General features: G+C 37.1%; 3 protein-coding genes and 1 long non-coding RNA gene across 5 annotated transcripts; all 4 read left to right on the plus strand.

The window, feature by feature from the left end:
* Positions 1–769: 769 nt before the first annotated feature.
* On the plus strand, positions 770–4,298 carry LOC137137146 (Fc receptor-like protein 4). The gene is made up of 7 exons (XM_067523086.1): positions 770–962; positions 1,280–1,435; positions 1,670–1,936; positions 2,023–2,292; positions 2,373–2,642; positions 2,989–3,267; positions 3,376–4,298. Exons 1-7 carry the CDS (start codon positions 770–772, stop codon positions 3,705–3,707), a joined length of 1,767 nt encoding a protein of 588 aa, XP_067379187.1. The 3' UTR covers positions 3,708–4,298.
* Positions 3,861–5,529, plus strand: LOC137137147 (uncharacterized). The gene is made up of 3 exons (XM_067523087.1): positions 3,861–3,927; positions 4,395–4,745; positions 5,095–5,529. The coding sequence occupies exons 1-3, from the start codon at positions 3,861–3,863 to the stop codon at positions 5,481–5,483; spliced, it is 807 nt and encodes a 268-aa protein (XP_067379188.1). The 3' UTR covers positions 5,484–5,529.
* Positions 5,530–5,953: 424 nt separating this feature from the next.
* Positions 5,954–7,271, plus strand: LOC137138098 (uncharacterized). The gene is made up of 5 exons (XR_010915889.1): positions 5,954–6,055; positions 6,196–6,211; positions 6,299–6,402; positions 6,589–6,639; positions 7,133–7,271. It is a non-coding gene; the product is annotated as an uncharacterized lncRNA (long non-coding RNA).
* A 10,647-nt stretch (positions 7,272–17,918) lies between these two features.
* On the plus strand, positions 17,919–22,707 carry LOC137137721 (SLAM family member 9-like). 2 transcript variants are annotated; one of them, XM_067524352.1, is made up of 8 exons: positions 17,919–18,037; positions 19,137–19,442; positions 19,628–19,900; positions 20,719–20,811; positions 20,917–20,932; positions 21,034–21,107; positions 21,243–21,293; positions 22,051–22,704. In XM_067524352.1, exons 1-8 carry the CDS (start codon positions 17,944–17,946, stop codon positions 22,086–22,088), a joined length of 945 nt encoding a protein of 314 aa, XP_067380453.1. In that variant the 5' UTR covers positions 17,919–17,943; the 3' UTR covers positions 22,089–22,704. The 2 variants fall into 2 exon arrangements, with proteins under 2 accessions (XP_067380453.1, XP_067380454.1); XM_067524353.1 differs by lacking the exon at positions 21,243–21,293 and having other exon boundaries at positions 22,051–22,707.
* The last annotated feature ends 611 nt before the right edge of the window (positions 22,708–23,318 follow it).

Consider the following 23,318-nt stretch of genomic DNA (forward strand, 5'->3'; position numbering starts at 1 on the left):
CTAAAGTAAAAATGGCGGAAAAAAAACTTTGTCAGAGGTGATTTTTATTCAGATAACAATGTCAGAAGTGGTAAGTAAGGACTACATTTGTTGTCAGATGGAGTGAAATAAGAGGTTTTCTGCTCTGTTTTCCTACAGTGGCTATAGTTAGTTATATATAATTACATAAACTCTGTTTATAGCAAAATGATACATTAAGCTGCAGACATGACAGCAGAAAGCAGGAAGTGTGTTTTTTTGTTTTATATCATCTACAGAATAGTAATCTGAACATCTGAATAATCTGAAGCATAACATATTTTATCAGAACCAGACCATAAATACAGATGTACTGACCGTTGACTTTTTTACACTTTATTTCTATCTTGTGTAGTCACCTATTACTCAAAGTACTCAATGTCCATTTACCATGTTTCTTATTATTATCTGATTTCGATTATAGTTCTAAATGCACTCAACTGCTGTGGACATGCTCAAGGTATGTAAAGCATTTTTTTTCTTCTGTTGTTTTTTTATCAGCCAAGACCAACCATATGTCTATTCTGTGTTTGATTTTATTTATGGATTGTGTTTGTGCAAGTCAACAACAAAGCCTATGAATGAAGTGGTGCTTCGGGATTAGATATTGCAATTCTCCTTTCTGATTTGTACAGTTTCTACCTGTGTTGTACAGTATGTATCTTTTTGCTCTATTTTAGAGGCTGAACTGACCCTTGAACCAAAATCATTCTATTTCTTTACTGGAGAGTCGGTTACATTCAAATGTAACATGAGAGGAGGAAACAACACTGACTGGCTTTACAAATTCAACAGGAATGGTCAGCAACTTGTCTCCTTCAGTACAAAGAACTCCTACTCACTTAAGCTAACAGCAGACTTGAGTGGTGATTATCAGTGTATGTCTAATCACCAGGTCTCAAATTTGACAAAATACAGTAATAAAGTCACTTTATCCGTGTCAGGTAAGTTTACTGTCACCTGTAGTGATGCACTATCACAGACATCATACGTAAAAAAATAAAGGCTCTGCCTCTGGTGGTTATGGCCATTAAACTCTTTAGCATGAGGTTAGAGCCAACTGAGGTCACAACAGTCTCAGAAACTGCGATGTATAGTGTTTAGCTTGGTGCGTCAAGCTTCAATAGATTCTTTGAGGCTATCATACTATAAAATAATCCCAACACAATATACCAACAGTGACTTTTAAGAAAAATTGCACCAGAAATATGCAGTAATGAATTAATTCATGATTGATAACACAACTTTTCTTGCCAAACAGAACAAAAACCCACTGCCACTCTGAGTACAGACAGAACAGCCGTAGGAGCAGCTGGAGCCATGAGACTCACCTGCTCCGTAGAGGGCTCAGGTGGCTGGAAGTATGAATGGTTCAGACGGGCTCCTGACTCTTCTGAAGCCCAGATCAGAGCAGATGGTGTGCAAAACTTCATAAACATCTCATCTGAAGGCACTTACCGGTGCAGAGGAAGAAGAGGAAATCCAGCTTTTTTTACGAAGCACAGTCACGTGCGTCGCATTGAAAAGACTTGTCAGTACAGTAACTTCTTTTAATACAACACTATGATTTTATAATTATCAGCGTTACAGACCCATATATATAAATCCTCTGTTGATTTGAAGTTTGTGTTTGCATTTCTGGCCTGAACAGTGCCCAACAAAAGCTCTGTGACCCTGCAGCCCAGCTGGCCTCAGATATTCACTGGTGAAACGGTCACTATCAGATGTGAGATCCAGGGAGGAGGAGACACTGAGTGGGAGTATGAATGGAGAACGACCAGCTCGAACACACCTCCGGCACACAGTGAATACAGGATCAGCAGTGCGTCTGTTTCCTACATTGGAACCTACTGGTGTAAAGGTAGAAGGGACTTGTATTCCTCAACAGACTGGAGCAGTGTCATACTCACTGTGTCGTGTAAGTGAGGTTGTCTTTCATTCATACTGTGTCATGTTTGATTGTGTGTTTTCATCAATTCATTTTTCTTTCATAAAAATTAATAGCAAACAAACCCAGGCCCACAGTTAGGGCCAATAAGAGAACCATGCCAGCTGGGGACAACGTAACACTGACCTGTGCTGTGGAGAACTCAGCTGGGTGGAAATACTACTGGTACAGAGGTACCGCACCCTCCTCTGAAGCCCAGATCATAAGAGATGGTGATGACAAAGATATAAATATCTCACAAGGAGGCAAGTATCACTGCAGAGGAGGGAGAGGAAATCCTGTTTACTTCACTGAGGACAGTGATGCAGTTGGCATTGAGAAATATGGTGAGTGTTTGTGTTTTAGTTTGGATTAATACCCAAAAATATGTTGCCTGTGTTTACTTCCTGTTTCTATTTGCGAACAGTTTCCAACAAAGCTGTTGTTACCCTGCAACCAAACTGGCCTCTGATATTCAGTGGAGAGACCATCACTGTTAGATGTGGCATTGAAGGAGGTGGAAACACTGAGTGGGAGTATGAATGGAGCAAACCCAGCTCAGACACTCAAACACATGAATACAACATTGTCAGTGCGTCAGTGTCCAACAGTGGAAACTACAGGTGTATGGGCAAACACAAAGGGGATTCGTATAAGGTGACAGAGTGGAGCGATCTCGTCACATTAAGAGTTTCTCGTGAGAAAACATCTTGTTTTCATTTTGTTATCACTTTTGTGTCCACATAACAGAAATATGCATCAGAAAACAGTTTTTATTCAGTTTATTCATGGTTACATAATTTTAGCCAATAGTGAGGAAGTTAAATTATATGATTCAAACATTAATTCAAACATCAAATTAATTATTATTATTATTATTATTATTATTATTATTATTATTATTATTATTATTATTATTATTATTATTATTATTATTATATTTGTTGTAGTTGGTTTAACTGTTTGGTGCTGTAGTAGTGTCATTATTGTTTTAAATGAGAAGACAGTAGCACTTGTTTTGTATGTTTGTCTTTTTTAAACAGCAGTCAGACCAATTGCCAACCTGACTGCTGACAACACAGTCGTTCCAGTAGGGGGCAGTGTGACCCTGAGCTGCTCTGTGAACCCATCATCATCTGGCTGGAAATACTTTTGGTACAGAGGCACAAAAACCTCCAAACCCCTGACTTCACAAGAAGCAGCATATTTAAGTGGACAAAGTGTCAGTGTCTCACAGGAAGGACTCTACTGGTGCAGAGGAGGAAGAGGAGACCCAGTTTACTACACAGAGTACAGTGACTCTGTCAGTGTTCAAACAATCAGTAAGTGTGGCAAAATATTTGATGTTTACTAATTCAGGTTCAGGCAAAAGTGTTTGATAACATTTATTATTTGTCTTTTTTTATCATTATTGGTAAATCAATGAACAGTGGCAAACTGGACTGTCGTGACTCCTGAACCCAACTGGCCTTGGATATACACAGGAGAGACAATCACTCTTAGATGTGAGATCCAGGGAGGCGACACTGAGTGGGAGTACGAATGGGAAACAACCAGCTCAGAAAAACCTCCACACCAAAATGAATACAGGATAAGTTCAGCTTCCTATTCCCACAGTGGGGACTACTGGTGTAAGGGCAGACTGAAGAGAGCACCACACAATTCAACAAGGTGGAGTTTTTCCTTCAGACTGAAAGTATCTTACAGTAAGTCATTCTCACACTTTGCTGTACGTGCCTGTAAACAGTGTTTTGTGCTTTAAATGTCTCTTACTGTGTTCAAGCATTGCTTTTAATCCAACAACAAATTAAAACCATTAGGGCTGTCAATGCTAATGGAATAATAATGTGTTACCACATTGTTTTAACACCACTTCTTTTCTTTTTTTTTTGATGCCTTTAATGCCGGTTCTGTTATGGTGACCTGTTACCTCACCTGTGCAGAGCTTAACTCTGTGAGTGACTCTGAGTATGTGTCTGCATGTAATGGTAACTGTCTAACCTGTTATGTCACTTAATAACTGAGCAAGTTCTGGTGGAACAGCTCTACACTAAGCCTGTCCCCCTCCTTCTGCCAGCTGTACCTGCTCAGGTGAGAGAGGCAAAAAAAAGGAACAGTCAGTGATACTGACTGATTTCTGTAGTGATTTTTAACTTCGCCAAGTGATTAATACCATCAGTCTTCTCTGTTGTTGACTAAGTATAATTTTCGACTGTGTGTCACCATAAGTGTAATAGAACCATCACATCAGCCACTGAAAAACCCAAATAGGTTGACCCCTAGAGGTAACTCCTATAAAAGTATTATAAGTTGAAAATCGTCCCTTTGCACCTTTGCAATTCTGAGAAGATTAAACACATGTAATTATATATTAATAATATTGTGATTCATAGAAAACGGTGGATAGTTCTAAAAAGTGTGGTTTTATTCTGTAAAAATCTCTTTTCAGCAAAGCATCAGCCTGTCCTCACTGTGTCTCCAACATGGCTGAGACCTGGAGCCTCAGTAAATCTGAACTGTGAGTTTGAACATCCATCTGCAGGATGGAGGTTCTACTGGTACAAAGCTCTGCCCAAACTGTCAAACACATTCATGTCTTATTACAATCTATACTATGATGGATATTGGATGCATAATTCCTACAGATATGAGCTGCTACCTGGTAAAGACAATGGGACTCAACAGAATTTCTACATCATTCATGGACAGACACACACAGCAGGATATGTGTGTAGAGCTGCAAGACTAGACCCAGTGTATTACACTGATCACAGTGAACCAAAGTTTGTCTGGTCTGGAGGTTTGTTTGATTATTTCTTTCTCCATAAATCTGTCTTCTTTCCTAAGTCTTTTGAAATGATGTCTGTTAAAGACCTTGTCTACACTGGTATGTAAATGTATGTGGACATTTAGGCCCCCCCAGTCACAGAAATGTATTTATACTAAAAGTATTCTGGACCAGACTCAACACATTTCCCTTTTCTGTAGAACACAGAAAGGTAAAACTCAACACAAAAGGCCTCAACGCTTTACAATTTCTAACAAATTAAAATAACTAAATAACCAAAAAAATTATACTTTTTTGCATCACTGTTTTTTCATTTTTTTTATATTTTTATTCTTTGTTTTACTCCTTCCATTTTTTTCAGATGTTCATCCATCAGCGTCTCTCACAGTGAATCCTGACAGAGTTCAACACTTCAGCTCTGACTTGGTGTCACTGAGCTGTGAGGGAAACTCTACTGAGTGGAGAGTGAGGAGGTTTCCTGAGGAACATCGTTGGGCATATTTAAATCACTGCAGAAGGACAATAACTGGATCCAAATGCAACTTCAGAGCATGTCCTGGTACTGCAGTGTACTGGTGTGAGTTTGAATCAGGAAAGTTCAGCAATGCAGTAAATATCACTGGACACAGTAAGTTTTTTTCTGACACCTATTCTTACTGGTTGTACATGAAACAAACTAATAATGGCCTGTCACACCATCAGAGTCCCCACATAGCAGCTGAAATGTTAGACCTTTTACATATTTTATGATTTTACAGATTCAGATATGATCCTGGTGAGTCCTGTGCATCCTGTCACTGAGGGAGTTTCTGTTACTCTTGGCTGTGAATTCAGGATGGAAAGCTTATTTTCCACTGTCGCTTTCTACAAAAATGACGAACTCATCCAAAGTGATAACAGAGACGAGCTGAATATATCTGTAGTGTCAAAGTCAGACGAAGGTTTCTACAAGTGTGAAAATGCGGGATATGAGTCACCAGAGAGCTGGATGACAGTAAAATGTAAATATGATTAATAATTTTCAATTTTTTTGGTAAAGTATGACATAGGAAGCAGGCAGAAATATAACATATTGTGTCACTTCACGATCAGCTAAAGATGTGCTTTATTAATGTTAGGTCATGTCACCCTCTAGACCTTGGAGTGAGGTCTCCGTTTTACTCTAACCCCTTCAAACGACAAGGTTAAGTAATGTTTCTTTTCTATCATTTCAGCAGTCACTTCTTCGCCTCCTGTGCTGTGGATTGTTGGGCTCATTAGTGGTATTGTAGGGATTGTTCTCCTGCCACTGTTAGTGTTGTGTTGCTACAGAAAGTCAAAAGGTAAGACGTTCTCCTCTACATGTTGGAGAAATGACACTGGACTTTTTAAAATCATTAAATAAAATCATCAATTATGAGAAGGGAAAGTTTTTCAGTTTCCACCACAAAATCATATAATTATTGTAATTATTTTTTCACAGAGCCATGTTGGAACAGGTTTGTACAAATCTCTTCTCTTTAGTTTTTCTGCAATACAATTTACTAATTTGAGCATAAACTACAGATTTTTACTAAATTTCCCAGGTTCATCCAGTCTGATTCATCCAGAACTGATCACATGTCTGCTGAGGGCCAAACGGTCAGCCAGGATGAACATCAACAGCAAGTGTACTCTTCTCTTCTCCACCGTTAGTCTTCCATCTAATTGTGAATGCTTTTAAAGCTGTTCCTACTTTAACATATTCCCAATAATTTTTGACAGTGTAGCATGTGCTGCATGTTTAACTCAAACAAATACTTGAATATGTTTACAGTGCTGTTAAGATGTAAGGTGCCTGATTTGTCTAATTGTCTTTATTTTCACTGACCTACAGGTGACCTTTCTGTCTATGAAACAATCGTCAATTGGGAAAACTCTGGAAATAGTTAAGTTTAAACTTGGATTTATACAATAAACTACAAATTTAACTGTGTAATTCGTTACAAACTTCCTAATTTAAATTTTTGAAGATTACAGAAATGTTTAAACTTCAGACTCACCTCAAAGGTCAAAAATGATGAGTAAAATATGAAACAAAAATTCAAATTTGTGAACATTCTAACTAAAGTATGTGGACATCCAAATATCACAGCTGTGTATGTGATCATTTGAAAACCACTAATGTTAATCTGCTGCTAAAACATCCTGCAAGTAAGGTTTTCCACAGCTCAGCCACAAACGGTATATGATGTTAAGGGTGGTGTGACAGTAAAAGACCAAACACAAACTGCCATCTGCAATTGAACAGAAAGTGGATGCTGTATATTTAGGTTTCCATTAATTAGAGCCAAAACCATGATGAATACAGCAGTATACAAATACAAATTGGTATCTATATGCTGTAGTTTGTATGAACTCTAATTCCTTTTTTTAAACAGGAACTCGAGATGGTCCAGATGAAAGCACAGAGTACCATAATGTGAATCAAAAATGAGCTGAGGTAAAGTTATAAACCACTAATTTGTATGTTATTTAACTTTTAATGAAGTATATTACAATATGATTTTTATACAGTAGAGATTCATGTAACAATAAGGGAAAATGTCCAACTTATTGTCAGTATTCGTGTCTCAAATTTCAGTGTATTTTTATTGATTGTTTAGTGTAAGTGTAAGCAGCTTCATTTTTTCTATTTGTGGTCATTTTTTCTTGATCTATAAAGAGAGATATGAGCAGCAAAACAAGAGAATAGAAACCAGCCTGAATGACAAAACTAATTCTCGTGACAACTATTCACACTTACATTTACACCTGCTGGCAGTGTGGAATTCAACCTATTTGGATTTGGAGTTGAACACAAGTACTCCAGCCTCCAGACCTCCAGAACTTGAATAATGGAGCAGATCATACTGGCTATTGCACTAATGTTTGCTTAGTTTCTTGGTGGTTTTCCCTTCCAATAAAATGGAAGATGAGCAGTTTGGTGGCAGCGTAGTTTAAGTGCTGCAAACTGTAAGTGAGCATTAGCATTACTGTGGCATCCATAAATCTGTGTCTCCTGTGCTGCTTGCAGCCAAACATCATTTTAATATCACCTTTTATTTGTATTCATATATTACTTATATTATTACAATAAGATTCCTTTAATATATGTTGTCAAATTTAATAAAATGCTTAAAGTGTAGTTTTAAAATCAAATAGTTATAATAATGTACATTTTGAATTTCATGTTGTTTTATGAAATCAGTGTGAATATTTTATTTTCATAACTGTATTATTACAAGGCAGAATCATTGCTTGTTGGGAAAAATGTTGAACGTAAGCTGATTATAACATGTGTGAGTTTGTTATATCAGTATTTGTATGACATGTAGTGTAAAACGTAAGGTGTAAATCAAAATGTTAAGTTTCCTTTTCTTAAGAAGCCCAGCTTTGGGATGTATGTTGATTGCAGAAGTGACCTTTGAGATAAACATTTCAAGATATTTTAATAATTTGCTGGAATTGTTTGAAAAATATCACTACACTGTATGATTCATACATAGAGATAATCTTAATAACAGAAAATGTTAATTAATAATTTTCTTGTGCACAATTTAGTACATATAAGTTTCCAGCATAATTTTCTTCTGATAGCTTTTTCTTTTTTACTTTTGAGTTGATTTGCTTAATCTTTATCTGTTTTGTTGCTATATTGAAACTGAAGTATGTGTGCTTGGGTTTTTCTGTGTAGAATACTGTCATATAGCAGTTTATGATAGTTTAATTCATTTTGTGTTTGTTCGCTTGGATTATTGGAGTGTGAGTTTGTTAGTTCTTTAAATTTTGTTATAGTTTGTTTTTCACATCTTGTTCTCTTTTTTTTTATAAGTGCCTGTTTCCTTTGCCTTTGCCTTTGTTTCCCATAGTACTGATGGTTTGGCATCCAGAGAGTCGTCCATCTCCAGAAAGGAGGCCCATTCTCTCTTTGCGAGATTATCAAATTCAGTGTCTTGGAGTAGTGATGTGTTGAAACGCCATCGTGTGGATGCTTTAATATGGGTTTGAATGTTTAGTGTAAGGGAGATGGGTGTGTGATTGGGTGGTTCAGGGTTTCAGTTACATGTTGGGTGAGTGAGTTACTGATAAGGAAAAAAATCTATTTGAGAGAATGTCTGACGTCGAGGGGGAAAGTAAATATATTCTCAAGATATGGGATTATTCAGTCTCCAGCCGTCGTTGAGTCCATTGTAATTCATATATTGTTTAATTATTTCTGTAGAGTGGCAATTTCTTTTGTTGTTAGAACTGTTTGATCAATCAGTTTAGGTGTTTATGACAGTATTAGTCTCCAGCGATAATGATGTTTGTTGAGTCAAAATAGATTATGATTTGATGCATTAATGCATTTATAATAATAATAAATAAATCTGAAGCCACGCACATTCCACGATATTAGTTTTACTGACTGTATGGCTGGTGGTAACTAAGAAAACTTAATTTAAATCATGGGATGTTTTGTCGGCCTAAGTGTGTATTTGAAGTATATACTGATGCATAGGGAGCAGTGGGAAGGAGGGAAGGAAACAGGAGGAGTGTAGGAAATAAGGAAAACATGAGCTTTGGTAGGGGAGGGGAGGTAGGGGTGGTCCGTGTGTTTCTGTGTGAGTGTGTGTTGAGATTGAAACCGAGAATACATGTAGCACAATGTGGAGAAGCAGGGGAACACATCATTCATTCATTATCTTTTGCTTATCATGAGATTGGTCGTGGTGGCAGCAGGTTTAACAAGGCCTTCCTGACATCCTGTAGCCCGGCAATGATTTTCAGCTCCTCTGGCAGGATTTTAAGGTTTCCCAGGGCAGATGGGATTTATAATCCCTCCAACATGTTCTGGGTCGACCACAGGGTTTCCTACTAGCTGGGCGTGCATGGAAGACCTCCAGCGGGAGGAACCCTGGAGGCATTCTCCACCTCAACTGACTCCTTTTAACGCAAAGAGCTTGTGCTCGGGATCAATCAAGTCAATTCCCCTGCCTCCATCTTGCTTTCCAAAGCAACATTCTTCGGCAGATGCTGGCCTACTCTGCTGTCTCCATGCAACCAGGCCACCACCCGCCAAACTGATCATGCCATCCTTTTCATGTTTATCATGAAAAGGATAGCATGTCCATCATGTCCTCTATCTCAAACCCTGACTTTCCTCAAGCTCTTAGTGGAAATAAATCTCACCTCATCCACAATTGAAACCCACGCTGCAGCCATTTCATCCTGTCATGAAGGATTTGGAGAGAGCTCTTTCTTTGCACATCCTCTGATTAAACGCTTTCTAAAAGGGGTGAGAAGGCACCGGCCTGTGATGCGTTCATTGACGCCTCAGTGGGAATTACCCCTGCTCTCAGGAATCCTCTCTTCTAGTCGATATCTCCGATCTCTATCAAGTTCCTCTCACTGAAAACAGCACTTCTCTTAGCCCTGATTTGTGTGCGCTCTCAGTCTCTCCCTCCCGAATCATTATTAGACAGGGAAAGAAAATCTTCACGAATGCACTTGGAATACGGGCTACGTCTATACACATAGAAACTGGGGTTAGATTTGAGTAACCAATGTGCAACATATTTCAATTAGAACTGACAATAAAGTCACCTTGTACAGTATTACCCTACTTTTAATGTTTCTCATTAAATGTATTCAGATCCCCTTATATTCCAGACCCCCCAGTCTCAGTGCACAGATGAAGGCCAGCAGATCAACTCTAACCTTAACTCAGAAGATCAGTCTTCATGGAACTCAGGAAGTGTTTATAAAGGAGACTGCTTCTCCTGCTTATGTAGCACATCTATCCAAAGTGCTTTTTAATGTTGCTTCTTATTCACACACCACTGGCTGCAATGGAAGGTGCCCACCTGACCCATCTTGAACTTGGAGTTCAGTATTATACGAAAGAACATAGCCGATAGTTTGGGTAAAATAACTGATGAAAGAATTGTCTACTTTACAGATGCTATAGATTCTTGTTAAGTAAAACATGAGATTTATTCATTGTAAGCACATTTTAAACCAATGTGAAGAGATAGAATAATATTTATCATTACATTTTCTTAATTTTTTCTAACTGATAAATTAAAATATCCTCTCCACTCTAGTGTTGCCTTTTAAAATATTTGATTTAATTAATTTTATATGTCAATGAAATACAGATGAACGTTAAATAACAACATTGGTATTATAATGCAAAAATAATACAGAAACAGCAATCTGTTCTCTTTAAAATGCTGATGAAATGCTGAGCTACTTAGTCTTTTTGATTGTTAAATATATCGACAGAACACAGTATGTTCATCATGTTATGTTACATTGCTGTCATTGACTTATTCAGACGTCTGTCTGAACAGACAAGACTATAGTTTCAAGACTTGTAACAAATAGCAAAAGTTCATCCAAAACTGTGAAGTGTTGGGTTTTATTGGTAGTTAATAACATAATGACATTGGGCTTTGATAGGAATATCGTGTGGAATTAATACTACAGGTTGTTGATATGGCTTGTGATATATTTAAACAGCACCATCGCCTCAGATATGACATATATAAATACAGATGAACATAAAGTTATTATTATTTATCACTACAGGGTCAAGGTCAGAGCTCGTCTTGTTGGGAATTATTGGAATTTTACCATTTACCGCCCTACTAGGGTCACTGATTCACTACACAAAGTCCAAAGGTGGGTATTTGTCTGATATTGGCCCAATAACATGAATTTATGAACCTGACTTTTGGTTTAAGGTGCAACAGGAAAATCTGATATAACAATGTTTGTCTTTTACAGATAAATGTTGTAACAGGTCAGTGAGCCACTTATTTCATCTCCCACATAACAGAAGCAATGTGCTTGTCGTAATATTTAATAATTAATACTAATAGAAAATGTTTAACTACATCTCAGGCTCCAAACATCGAGCACTCAAACAGTCAAGAAGGATGAAACTCAACAGCCTGTGTACTCCTCACTTCTCCAGGGTCAGTCATCCATCAAACCCTTTAACTTTTTTAAATGAGTTGGTTTTGAAAAAAAAGCTGCCAAAACAACATGACAGCCAACATGATAGTCCACTGACAAACATTATTATCATTATGACTTTTGATCATAAATAGGTGATGGTTGTGTCTATGAATCAGCGAGAGGACCTGAAGAGGCTAAAGAAGGTACTTTGACTAAAATCTGCCTTCAAGAGAATGTGACCTGTGATTCCGTGAATCTTGAATTTTTAGAATGAGTGCTACATTCAAGCCCCCTCTCTCCTCATTGTCTCCTTTCCTTGTTATGTGCTGACACAACAATATAAATGTACAGTATACGCTGTAAATTGTATTTGTTCATTTTTTTCACACTTTTCTCCTTTGGGAATGAATCTTAAAATTAAAAAAGAAAAACATTTTTCCCATCAATCTACACATTTTAAAAATTAATCACATGGCAAAAACACATTTTGTAATTAGAAAATAATTGAAACTTCAAAAATTGTAATCTCTGTTTTACACAAATGTTCAGACCCTAGTGTGTAACATTACAAACTGTAATCAGGTGCCTTCACACATCCACCAGGAGGCCATACCATCCCAAACAACCCCTTTGTTAGGTCTAGATGCAATCGTTACATCCCAACGACTCCTCAGCTACTCAAACCCCCTCTTTAGTCCTTTAGTGGTATTCAGCTCAGGTGTAACACTATGGACCAACCTGGAGGACATAACTGGGTCCCCAACCAGTCATCAAAAGCTTCTTGGTTCAACAGTGAGATGTTTCTAAACAGGAAGACAGAAGGCCAGTTCAGATGGCTCATCTTTCTGACCATGGTTTATAGTCTGAAGATTTATGGGGAATTTTTTATGAACTGTAACATGAAAATATACTTTGTGCATTATCACACTGTCTAAATGTTTTTATGCCTTTATTTGACAGAGGACAGAATGAAGACACAGGAAGAGAGAGAGCTATGACATGCAACAAAGGTCCACAGGACTCAACTGAGGATGTTTCCATCATGTGCCATCTTAACCACTCAACTAGCAGACACCACGGGTTATGGCTTTTATGAACAAGTTTTCTGTATCTTATTTATGTCAAATTTAAACATTTTATACAAACAGAGGAACTGAAAATAATTTAAATATATTAAATATATACAAGCTATTAAAAACATAATATGATAATGGTCATGTTGCTTTAAAGGTTAAAAAACAAGTGAATCGTCAACAAAACAAGACAAGCCTGGATGTCCATGTTCAGATTCAGGTGGTTACCCAAGTGATTGTTTTATGGTGTTTTATGCTGTTTTATGCTTTATGCCAAAGAAATTACATCAAAGAACCATATGTTTAAATACAGTTTGGTTTGGAAGCCCAGAGAGATTTTTCTGCTTTACAGATGCTATAGATTCTCCATCTTGTTAAGTAAAACATGAGATTTATCCATTGTAAGCGCATGTTAAACCAATGTAAAGAGACATAATAATATTGTTAATTAAATGTTCTTATTTTTTTCTAACTGAGAAATTAAAATATCTTCTGCACTCAGTGTTGCCTTTTAAAATATTTGATTTAATAAATTTACTATGTTACATTTTCCATCTCTGTTTCTCATTTATAGTGATTCTGCTCCATAGCTATGAAGAAAAGTGTATCATAGTCACATGCACATGTTTTGCTATAATTACCATAATCGGTACTGTTTAAAATACTTTTACTTTTACTTTTGTACTTTTAAGTAAAATATAGAGAAATCTGCTTAATACTTTTACTTGAGTAATTGGTTTGAAGTGGTACTTGTACTGGAACATTTTTTAGGCCAATAATTGCACTTGCTTGCTTATCATGAGATTGGTCGTGGTGGAAGCAGGTTTAGCAAGGTTTTCCAGACATCCTTTACCCCAGCAATGATTTTCAGCTCCTCTGTGAATCATCAACAAAACAAGACAAGCCTGGATGTCCATGTTCAGATTTAGGTGGTTACCTAAGTGATTGTTTTATGGTGTTTGTTCATGCCAAAGAAATGACATCAAAGAACCGTATGTGAAATACAGTTTGGTTTGGAAGCCCAGAGAACGTTATCAGCACTTCTCGACTAGCCTCATTTAAAATCTGTTTCCACACTGATATATTGTATTTGCTTTCACATGTGCAGGTTTAACCTTTTAGCCACTTGGTGGGGCCCCATGGTTTGCTATGGATTCTTTTCAGTTGCTCTCTGCCTAGTGGTTCCTGTGGTCACATGCATCAAGCAGTCACCACATTAACGCCACCTGGTGCCTTTAATGAAATATTATATATTTTTTAAAATATATTCAAATCATAAACACTGATGTATATTTATTTTTTAATGACTTAAAGCACATGTTTTGCTATCATTACCATAATCGGTACTGTTTAAAATACACTGTACTTTTACTTTTGTATTTTTAAGTAAAATATAGAGAAATCTGCTTAATACTTTTACTTGAGAACATTTTTTAGGCCAATAATTGCACTTTTACTTGAGTACTGACTGGTACAAGGTACAAGAGTGGTCAGCTTTGTCCCTACAGTCTGGAGAAAGGACAGTTGTCTGGATGTTGACGTGTCATACTGGGTTGGAGTCTGTCCTCTTCTTTATAATTTGGTGGTTTCACTGGAACCAACGCCTCAGTATCTAGAAAATAAAAGAGCCAAGAAGTAAGATGAACATGAAGCTTCTTGCTCTATAACATCACATGTGTAAATAAGAGTTAGAGCCACAGAAAATCCACCTGCTGCCTGTGACAGCTGCATTTAACATTCACATAGAATTGAACAGAGAAGTTTCCCAGCACACTGAAAATGTTGGAGGATCTGTCCATTTGTCATGTCAAGACGTCAGTGGAGAAGCAGGGGAACACATCATCCATTCATTATCTTTTGCTTATCATGAGATTGGTCGTGGAGGCAGCTGGTTTAACAAGGCTTTCCAGACATCCTGTAGCCCGGCAATGATTTTCAGCTCCTCTGGCAGGATTCCAAGGTTTCCCAGGGCAGATGGGATATATAATCCCTCCAACATGTTCTGGGTCGACCACAGGGTTTCCTACCAGCTGGGCGTGCATGGAAGACCTCCAGCGGGAGGAACCCTGGAGGCATTCTCCACCTCAACTGACTCCTTTTAACGCAAAGACCTTGTGCTCGGGATCATATTCTTTCAGTCATAACCCAAAGCTCATGACCATAGGGGAGGGTTGGAACAGTGATTGATTGGTAAATTGAGAGCTTCGCCTTGCGCCTTTGCTTCGTCTTCACCACAATTTTTAAGTACAACATCCGCTTTACTGCTGATGCTGCACCAATCCACCTCTTAATCTCATGATCCATTTCACCCTCATGTATCCTGATTCATGTATTTAATGTGATTCATATGTGATTCATTCATAAATAGCTAAGCTGTGGCTTTTATATTCATGAAGAATTTACCCTCTAAGAGCTGTCGCTATTGGGTTGATCCCCATGCACGTGCACAGTGTGAAGATTTTCTTTCCCACTCCCTCAGGTCCACAAACAAATCAAATATAGCAGTCACTATAAAGAAGAAGATGAAGAGTTCATCTCAACGTTCTACTGGCGGGTCTCAGATATGTCCATCCTGCAGCACTGGCTACATCATGGAAGACGACCTCCTTGCCTCAGCCCTTTTTGGAGGCATGGCAGCATCCAGGGAAACTGAGGATGCCGCCAAGATGCATTCACCAGAGTCCACAGAGAGATGGAGCAAGGCGTTCCTGCCGTTCCACAGCTACAATCCAGTCTAGCCTCCATCTTGCTTTCCAAAGCAACATTCTTCGGCAGATGCGGGCCTACTCCGCTGTCTCCATGCGACCAGGCCACCACCCGCCAAACTGATCATGCCATCCTTCCATCATGTGTGTTTATCCCACATCATGTCCTCTATCTCCAACCCTGACTTTCCTCCAGCTCTTAGTGGAGAGAAATCTCACCTCATCCACAATTGAAACCTACGCTGCAGCCATTACATCCTGTCATGAAGGATTTGGAGAGAGCTCTTTCTTTGCACATCCTCTGATTAAACGCTTTCTAAAAGGAGTGAGAAGGCACCGGCCCGTGATGCGTTCATTGACGCCTTAGTGGGAATCGACTCCTCGAGTCGATATCTCCAATCTCTATCAAGTTCCTCTCACTGAAAACAGCACTTCTCTTAGCCCTGATTTGTGTGCGCTCTCAGTCTATCCCTCCCGTGTCATTATTAGACAGGGAAAGAAAATCTTCACGACTGCGCATGGGATACATCCAATAGGGACAGCTCTTAGAGGGCTATGTCTATACACATAGAATATAAACCAGTAGATGAAATGTTTTTCATTTATTTCTGATTCAGATGTTTTATTCCATTTTAAAGAGGTTAAGTGACTTTTATTAAGTGACTTTGACTTTTAACTAAAGAAAACAGTGGTGATCAACAGTCACATCTTACTCAGTTATTGACAAGAAGACTGAATGTGATGATCAGTTTAATGTGAATAATGTGACTCAACTTTGCATTACACGTACAAACAATATTAGCAGTTTATCTACTGTGTTTAATGTTGCATTTCTAGTTAAAAATGATCATGCTATCTTTAATATTTATATAAACATAATTGCCAGTATTTTAAAAACTGTATCATAGCAAGTTAGCTTGTTCCACACTGTCTAAACACTGCTTAAATGTATCACATCATAGTGGCACATTTTTATAAGAGGAAGTGAAAATTGAGCTACATCATCCTGACCAACAGTATCAAAATGACATGTTTCCTTTCTGGTCTAAGCTACTGATGATTAGCATTGCTTACACATGCAATAAAACTATACTTTTTAAGAGATAGTTTGGGTAAAATAATTGATGAAAGAATTTTATACTTTATAGATGCTATAGATTCTCCATCTTGTTAAGTAAAACATGAGATTTATTCATTGTAAGCGCATGTTAAACCAATGTAAAGAGACAGAATAATATTGTTCATTACATTTTCTTAATTTTTTCTAACTGAGAAATTAAAATATCCTCTGCACTCAGTGTTGCCTTTTAAAAAAATTGATTTAATTAATTTAATATGTCACATTTTCATCTCTATTTCTCATTTATAGTGGTGGCCATTTCTGCTTGGAACAACCGTATTGAAGGTGCTCTTCATATCTGTTAACATTTTTGGCCTCAGTACACGGGAGAATAAATTACATGGTGTTCTGCTTTTGTGAAAACAGTTTTTTCCCAAATGTTCGAAAGTCTACATACTGTAAAATAAAATAAAATGTTCATTTCCCTTTTCTAGAAAAGCTTAGCTTTGGCACATATGTTTATGACTATCACTAATCACTATTAGCAGTGACTTTTCAGATAAACACTTCAGAGTATTTTTCATAGTTTGGTATTTTTTCTAATAAAATACCACTATACTGTTCATATATATAAATAATCCTAATTTTGTGCACAGTTTTGTACATTTAAGCTTCTGACATAATTTTCACAGGCCTGCATGTTTACATATCCACCACTTGGTGGCACTTTGACGTTGTTCTATGGTCAAATGTGAACTTTTTCAGATGTGTGTGTGTGTGTGTGTGTGTGTGTGTGTGTGTGTGTGTGTGTGTGTGTGTGTGTGTGTGTGTGTGTGTGTGTGTGTGTGTGTGTGTATAATATTATATTAAGGGTAAAGTTTGTATCTTAAAACACCTCTGGTAGTAGTGGCAGTAATAGTATCTGTGAGTTTGTCAAACATTCTAAAATGTCAAAATGGCTCTTAACATGAAGACTGTAAATAAAGTCAGGCGTGTCTTTTAAGCTTCCTGTTTTCTGATCTCAGCAGTGTCATTTTTTTTATGTCACTTTTCTTCTTTAAAGACGTGTCAGCAAGTGATAGGATCACACTTCAGTGGTTTGAGGCAGATTTTCCTAAATGTTCTAATCTGTTCATCCTGTTGAATTCAAAAAATGACACTTTAATGTGAAAATAAACCTGATGAAAAATATATTTACATCCATGATGTATGACGCAGAAAATAGGAAATTAATTTATGTTTCTCTCAGCTTCTAAGACCTTTCAATTAAATCATACTTAAAACTTACAGTAGGTCTGTGCATGAAAGGAGGCAATACAGTGATGCTGCTGATGTTAATCTGTATTTTTACAAGTGTCACATATCCTACTTACTGTCACACCACCCACCACATTATTTTTTTTCTAACCTCATAGCACAATTTTTAGATGAGGAAACAGACTGTTCCTGTCCACGCAGAGATGGTTGGTGGATGTTTGCTTGTGTACGTGGCTCTGCTGCTGCTTCAGGTCTTGTTTCATGGTCTGTAAACCTTTGTTCAACTACGCTTTTTACTTGAAACGCTGAAAAGGTGTTTTTAAAGGCTACAGTCTTATGATGATGGTTGTGTATCATGTGTACATTGTGTAGTTTTTATTGTGGGCGACTGTGGCGCAGGAAGGTAGCGCGGTTATCTACCAATCTCACAGTTGTTGGTTCAATCCCTGGCTCCTCTGGTCACATGTCAAAGTGTCCTTGAGCAAGACACTGAACCCAACCTTAGTTGCTCCCGGTGAGTGTTGGCCAGCTGCATAGCAGCACCCCCATTGGTGTGTGAATGAGTGAATAAGAAGCACTGCAAAGTGCTTTGAGTGCCAATAGGTAGAAAAGCGCTATACAAGTGCAGAACATTTACCATAAGCCTGTTTCCACTAAATTTGTGTAAAATTTAAACATAATGCAGTAATTAGCAAACCATTTCAACATGTTTATTGAAAATGGCAATAAGACAACAACATACATAACATTAAATCCAACAAATATTAGTGACTGTGTTGACCTCCTCTTTTTATAACAATCTAAGCATTTGACCACTGAAGAGGCAAGTGAGGCTTCATCTTTTGTTAAAGTTTTTCTTCCGTGATACAGGTTTCAGGTCATACTTATTACCTCATTACTCTAAAACGCAGTACACAGCAGGTCAGTTTAACGTCAGGACTTTTTTACTACGCAGCCTCATGGTGTTGTAATATGTGTTTTTGTAAATTATTGTATTCTGTTACTATTTACATTTCACACTGAATCTAAACTCTTCGGAAATGCAGTTGCATTTAAAAGCTATAAATGCATTGAAGAAGCACTAATGAAATAAGGCACATTAAAACCAAAGACTAGATTTTGTTCCAAATTTAATTTTAAGTTGTCAGCTTAAAGACAAAGTGTTGGAAAATGTTTTATTTAACCTACTTTTTTGAACAACCACCACTCGAGGCTGGGGTGTAATTTAATATAATACCCAACCAAAAACAAAAACAAACAACTAAAAAAACTACTGTTCTCTCACATATCACCTGCCATTATAAACTATTTGACACTAATGTTTTTTAAGATCATTACCCTGTTTTCTGCTCTTGTGTTTCAGATGTGGAAGCTTCCAGGTGTCAAAGTATCATCCATAAAAAAGTTGGAGACACAGTGGAGCTTCCATCATGTTTACCAGCTAAAGACGTCACCTCAGCAAAGTGGAAATATAAAGATGATACAGTTGCAAACATAGGATCATCTGGAACTAAATATTATAGGTTCACAGACAGAGTTTCAGTAAACCAGACAAACTTGAGTTTGACACTGAGGAAACTGACTCTTCAAGATTCGGGTGATTTCATGTTTATTTCATTTGTCAATAACAAGCAAAGAGATTCAGTCGTCATCACTCTGGAAGTTCATGGTAAGATGTAACTGTTTTGTCGTATGTAGTGAAGTAAATGCTGTAAAAGCCACAAATTCTTGTTGAATAAATAGCATGTTTCAGAATTTAGTGACTTTTGCGCTCCAAACCAAGAATCTGTCCAAAATGAAATGACACTGTCCACCACATGCTGTTTTTCTTTTCTCTGTCTAATGCTTCATCAGAGCCCATAACTAAGGAGCCTGTCCTGACTTTAAATTCCACCTGGGACGCCTCAAACAAATCCTGTACAGTTTTGGTGGAGTGCAGATCAACCTCTGACAGCAATGTCAGCTACAACTGGACTGTGAGGAACCAAACCCTAAGTGGCTCCAGGCTGCAGTACAAACTCAGACCAGAGGACGGAGAAACCATATTTACCTGCACAGTATTTCATTCAATCAGTGACAAGTCTGCGTCTACAACTGTGAAGTGTAGCAACGATACATCTGTACCAGGTATGTGCAGAGCAGTGACTTTAGGTATAATGTTAAATTCCTGGCAGTGTGTTGACAGAGAAATGGTTTTACTTAACTGTCATTGAAAATATCCTCAAATGATGAGTCATAGTACAATTTAATTAGTACAGCAGCTTCAATATGACTGAAGAATATTTATTAAGTCTATGCACATTTTTGATGAATCATTTTTGTCTAATTCTCTAAGGTTAATTTTTCTTTATGTTCTAAACAGGTTCAGGAAAATTCTGCTTTAGGTATAATTAATAAAGTTACTAAATAGAAATAAATCATTCCAAAATGCAATGTAATGAACTGAATATAACATGAAAAGGAATATGGAGAGACTTTGTGTGCACATGTAAATTTTCCTTTACTGACGAAATTAAATAACAACATTGGTATTTTAATGCAAAAAGAATAAAGAGACAGCAATCTGTTCTCTTTAAAATGCTGATGAAATGCTGAGCTACTTAGTCTTTTTGATCGTTAAATACATCCACAGAACACAGTATGTTCATCATGTTATGTTACATTGCTGTCATTGACTTATTCAGACAGACTACAGACAAGACTATAGGTTCAAGACTTGTAACAAATAGCACAAGTTCCAAAACAAGATCCAAAACTGTGAAGTGTTAAGTTTTATTGGTAGTTAATACGAAATGACATAGGGCTTTGACAAGAAGATTGTGTGGAATTAATACTACAGATTGTTGATATGGCTTGTGATATATTTTTAAACAGCACCATCGCCTCAGATATGACATAGATATAAATACAGATGAACTTAAAGTTATTAATATTTATCGCTACAGGGTCAAGGTCAGATCTCTTCTTGTTGAGAATTATTGGAATTTTACCATTTACCGCCCTACTAGGGTCACTGATTCACTACACAAAGTCCAAAGGTGGGTATTTGTCTGATATTGGCCCAATAACATGAATTTATGAACCTGACTTTTGGTTTAAGGTGCAACAGGAAAATCTGATATAACAATGTTTGTCTTTTACAGATAAATGTTGTAACAGGTCAGTGAGCCACTTATTTCATCTCCCACATAACAGAAGCAATGTGCTTGTCGTAATATTTAATAATTAATACTAGTATAAAATGTTTAACTACATCTCAGGCTCCAAACATCGAGCACTCAAACAGTCAAGAAGGATGAAACTCAACAGCCTGTGTACTCCTCACTTCTCCAGGGTCAGTCATCCATCAAACCCTTTAACTTTTTTAAATGAGTTGGTTTTGAAAAAAAAGCTGCCAAAACAACATGACAGCCAACATGATAGTCCACTGACAAACATTATTATCATTATGACTTTTGATCATAAATAGGTGATGGTTGTGTCTATGAATCAGCGAGAGGACCTGAAGAGGCTAAAGAAGGTACTTTGACTAAAATCTGCCTTCAAGAGAATGTGACCTGTGATTCCGTGAATCTTGAATTTTTAGAATGAGTGCTACATTCAAGCCCCCTCTCTCCTCATTGTCTCCTTTCCTTGTTATGTGCTGACACAACAATATAAATGTACAGTATACGCTGTAAATTGTATTTGTTCATTTTTTTCACACTTTTCTCCTTTGGGAATGAATCTTAAAATTAAAAAAGAAAAACATTTTTCCCATCAATCTACACATTTTAAAAATTAATCACATGGCAAAAACACATTTTGTAATTAGAAAATAATTGAAACTTCAAAAATTGTAATCTCTGTTTTACACAAATGTTCAGACCCTAGTGTGTAACATTACAAACTGTAATCAGGTGCCTTCACACATCCACCAGGAGGCCATACCATCCCAAACAACCCCTTTGTTAGGTCTAGATGCAATCGTTACATCCCAACGACTCCTCAGCTACTCAAACCCCCTCTTTAGTCCTTTAGTGGTATTCAGCTCAGGTGTAACACTATGGACCAACCTGGAGGACATAACTGGGTCCCCAACCAGTCATCAAAAGCTTCTTGGTTCAACAGTGAGATGTTTCTAAACAGGAAGACAGAAGGCCAGTTCAGATGGCTCATCTTTCTGACCATGGTTTATAGTCTGAAGATTTATGGGGAATTTTTTATGAACTGTAACATGAAAATATACTTTGTGCATTATCACACTGTCTAAATGTTTTTATGCCTTTATTTGACAGAGGACAGAATGAAGACACAGGAAGAGAGAGAGCTATGACATGCAACAAAGGTCCACAGGACTCAACTGAGGATGTTTCCATCATGTGCCATCTTAACCACTCAACTAGCAGACACCACGGGTTATGGCTTTTATGAACAAGTTTTCTGTATCTTATTTATGTCAAATTTAAACATTTTATACAAACAGAGGAACTGAAAATAATTTAAATATATTAAATATATACAAGCTATTAAAAACATAATATGATAATGGTCATGTTGCTTTAAAGGTTAAAAAACAAGTGAATCGTCAACAAAACAAGACAAGCCTGGATGTCCATGTTCAGATTCAGGTGGTTACCCAAGTGATTGTTTTATGGTGTTTTATGCTGTTTTATGCTTTATGCCAAAGAAATTACATCAAAGAACCATATGTTTAAATACAGTTTGGTTTGGAAGCCCAGAGAGATTTTTCTGCTTTACAGATGCTATAGATTCTCCATCTTGTTAAGTAAAACATGAGATTTATCCATTGTAAGCGCATGTTAAACCAATGTAAAGAGACATAATAATATTGTTAATTAAATGTTCTTATTTTTTTCTAACTGAGAAATTAAAATATCTTCTGCACTCAGTGTTGCCTTTTAAAATATTTGATTTAATAAATTTACTATGTTACATTTTCCATCTCTGTTTCTCATTTATAGTGATTCTGCTCCATAGCTATGAAGAAAAGTGTATCATAGTCACATGCACATGTTTTGCTATAATTACCATAATCGGTACTGTTTAAAATACTTTTACTTTTACTTTTGTACTTTTAAGTAAAATATAGAGAAATCTGCTTAATACTTTTACTTGAGTAATTGGTTTGAAGTGGTACTTGTACTGGAACATTTTTTAAGCCAATAATTGCACTTGCTTGCTTATCATGAGATTGGTCGTGGTGGAAGCAGGTTTAGCAAGGTTTTCCAGACATCCTTTACCCCAGCAATGATTTTCAGCTCCTCTGTGAATCATCAACAAAACAAGACAAGCCTGGATGTCCATGTTCAGATTTAGGTGGTTACCTAAGTGATTGTTTTATGGTGTTTGTTCATGCCAAAGAAATGACATCAAAGAACCGTATGTGAAATACAGTTTGGTTTGGAAGCCCAGAGAACGTTATCAGCACTTCTCGACTAGCCTCATTTAAAATCTGTTTCCACACTGATATATTGTATTTGCTTTCACATGTGCAGGTTTAACCTTTTAGCCACTTGGTGGGGCCCCATGGTTTGCTATGGAT

The sequence above is a fragment of the Channa argus genome, chromosome 12, assembly GCF_033026475.1.
Source record: "Channa argus isolate prfri chromosome 12, Channa argus male v1.0, whole genome shotgun sequence".
NCBI classification, from domain to species: domain Eukaryota; kingdom Metazoa; phylum Chordata; class Actinopteri; order Anabantiformes; family Channidae; genus Channa; species Channa argus.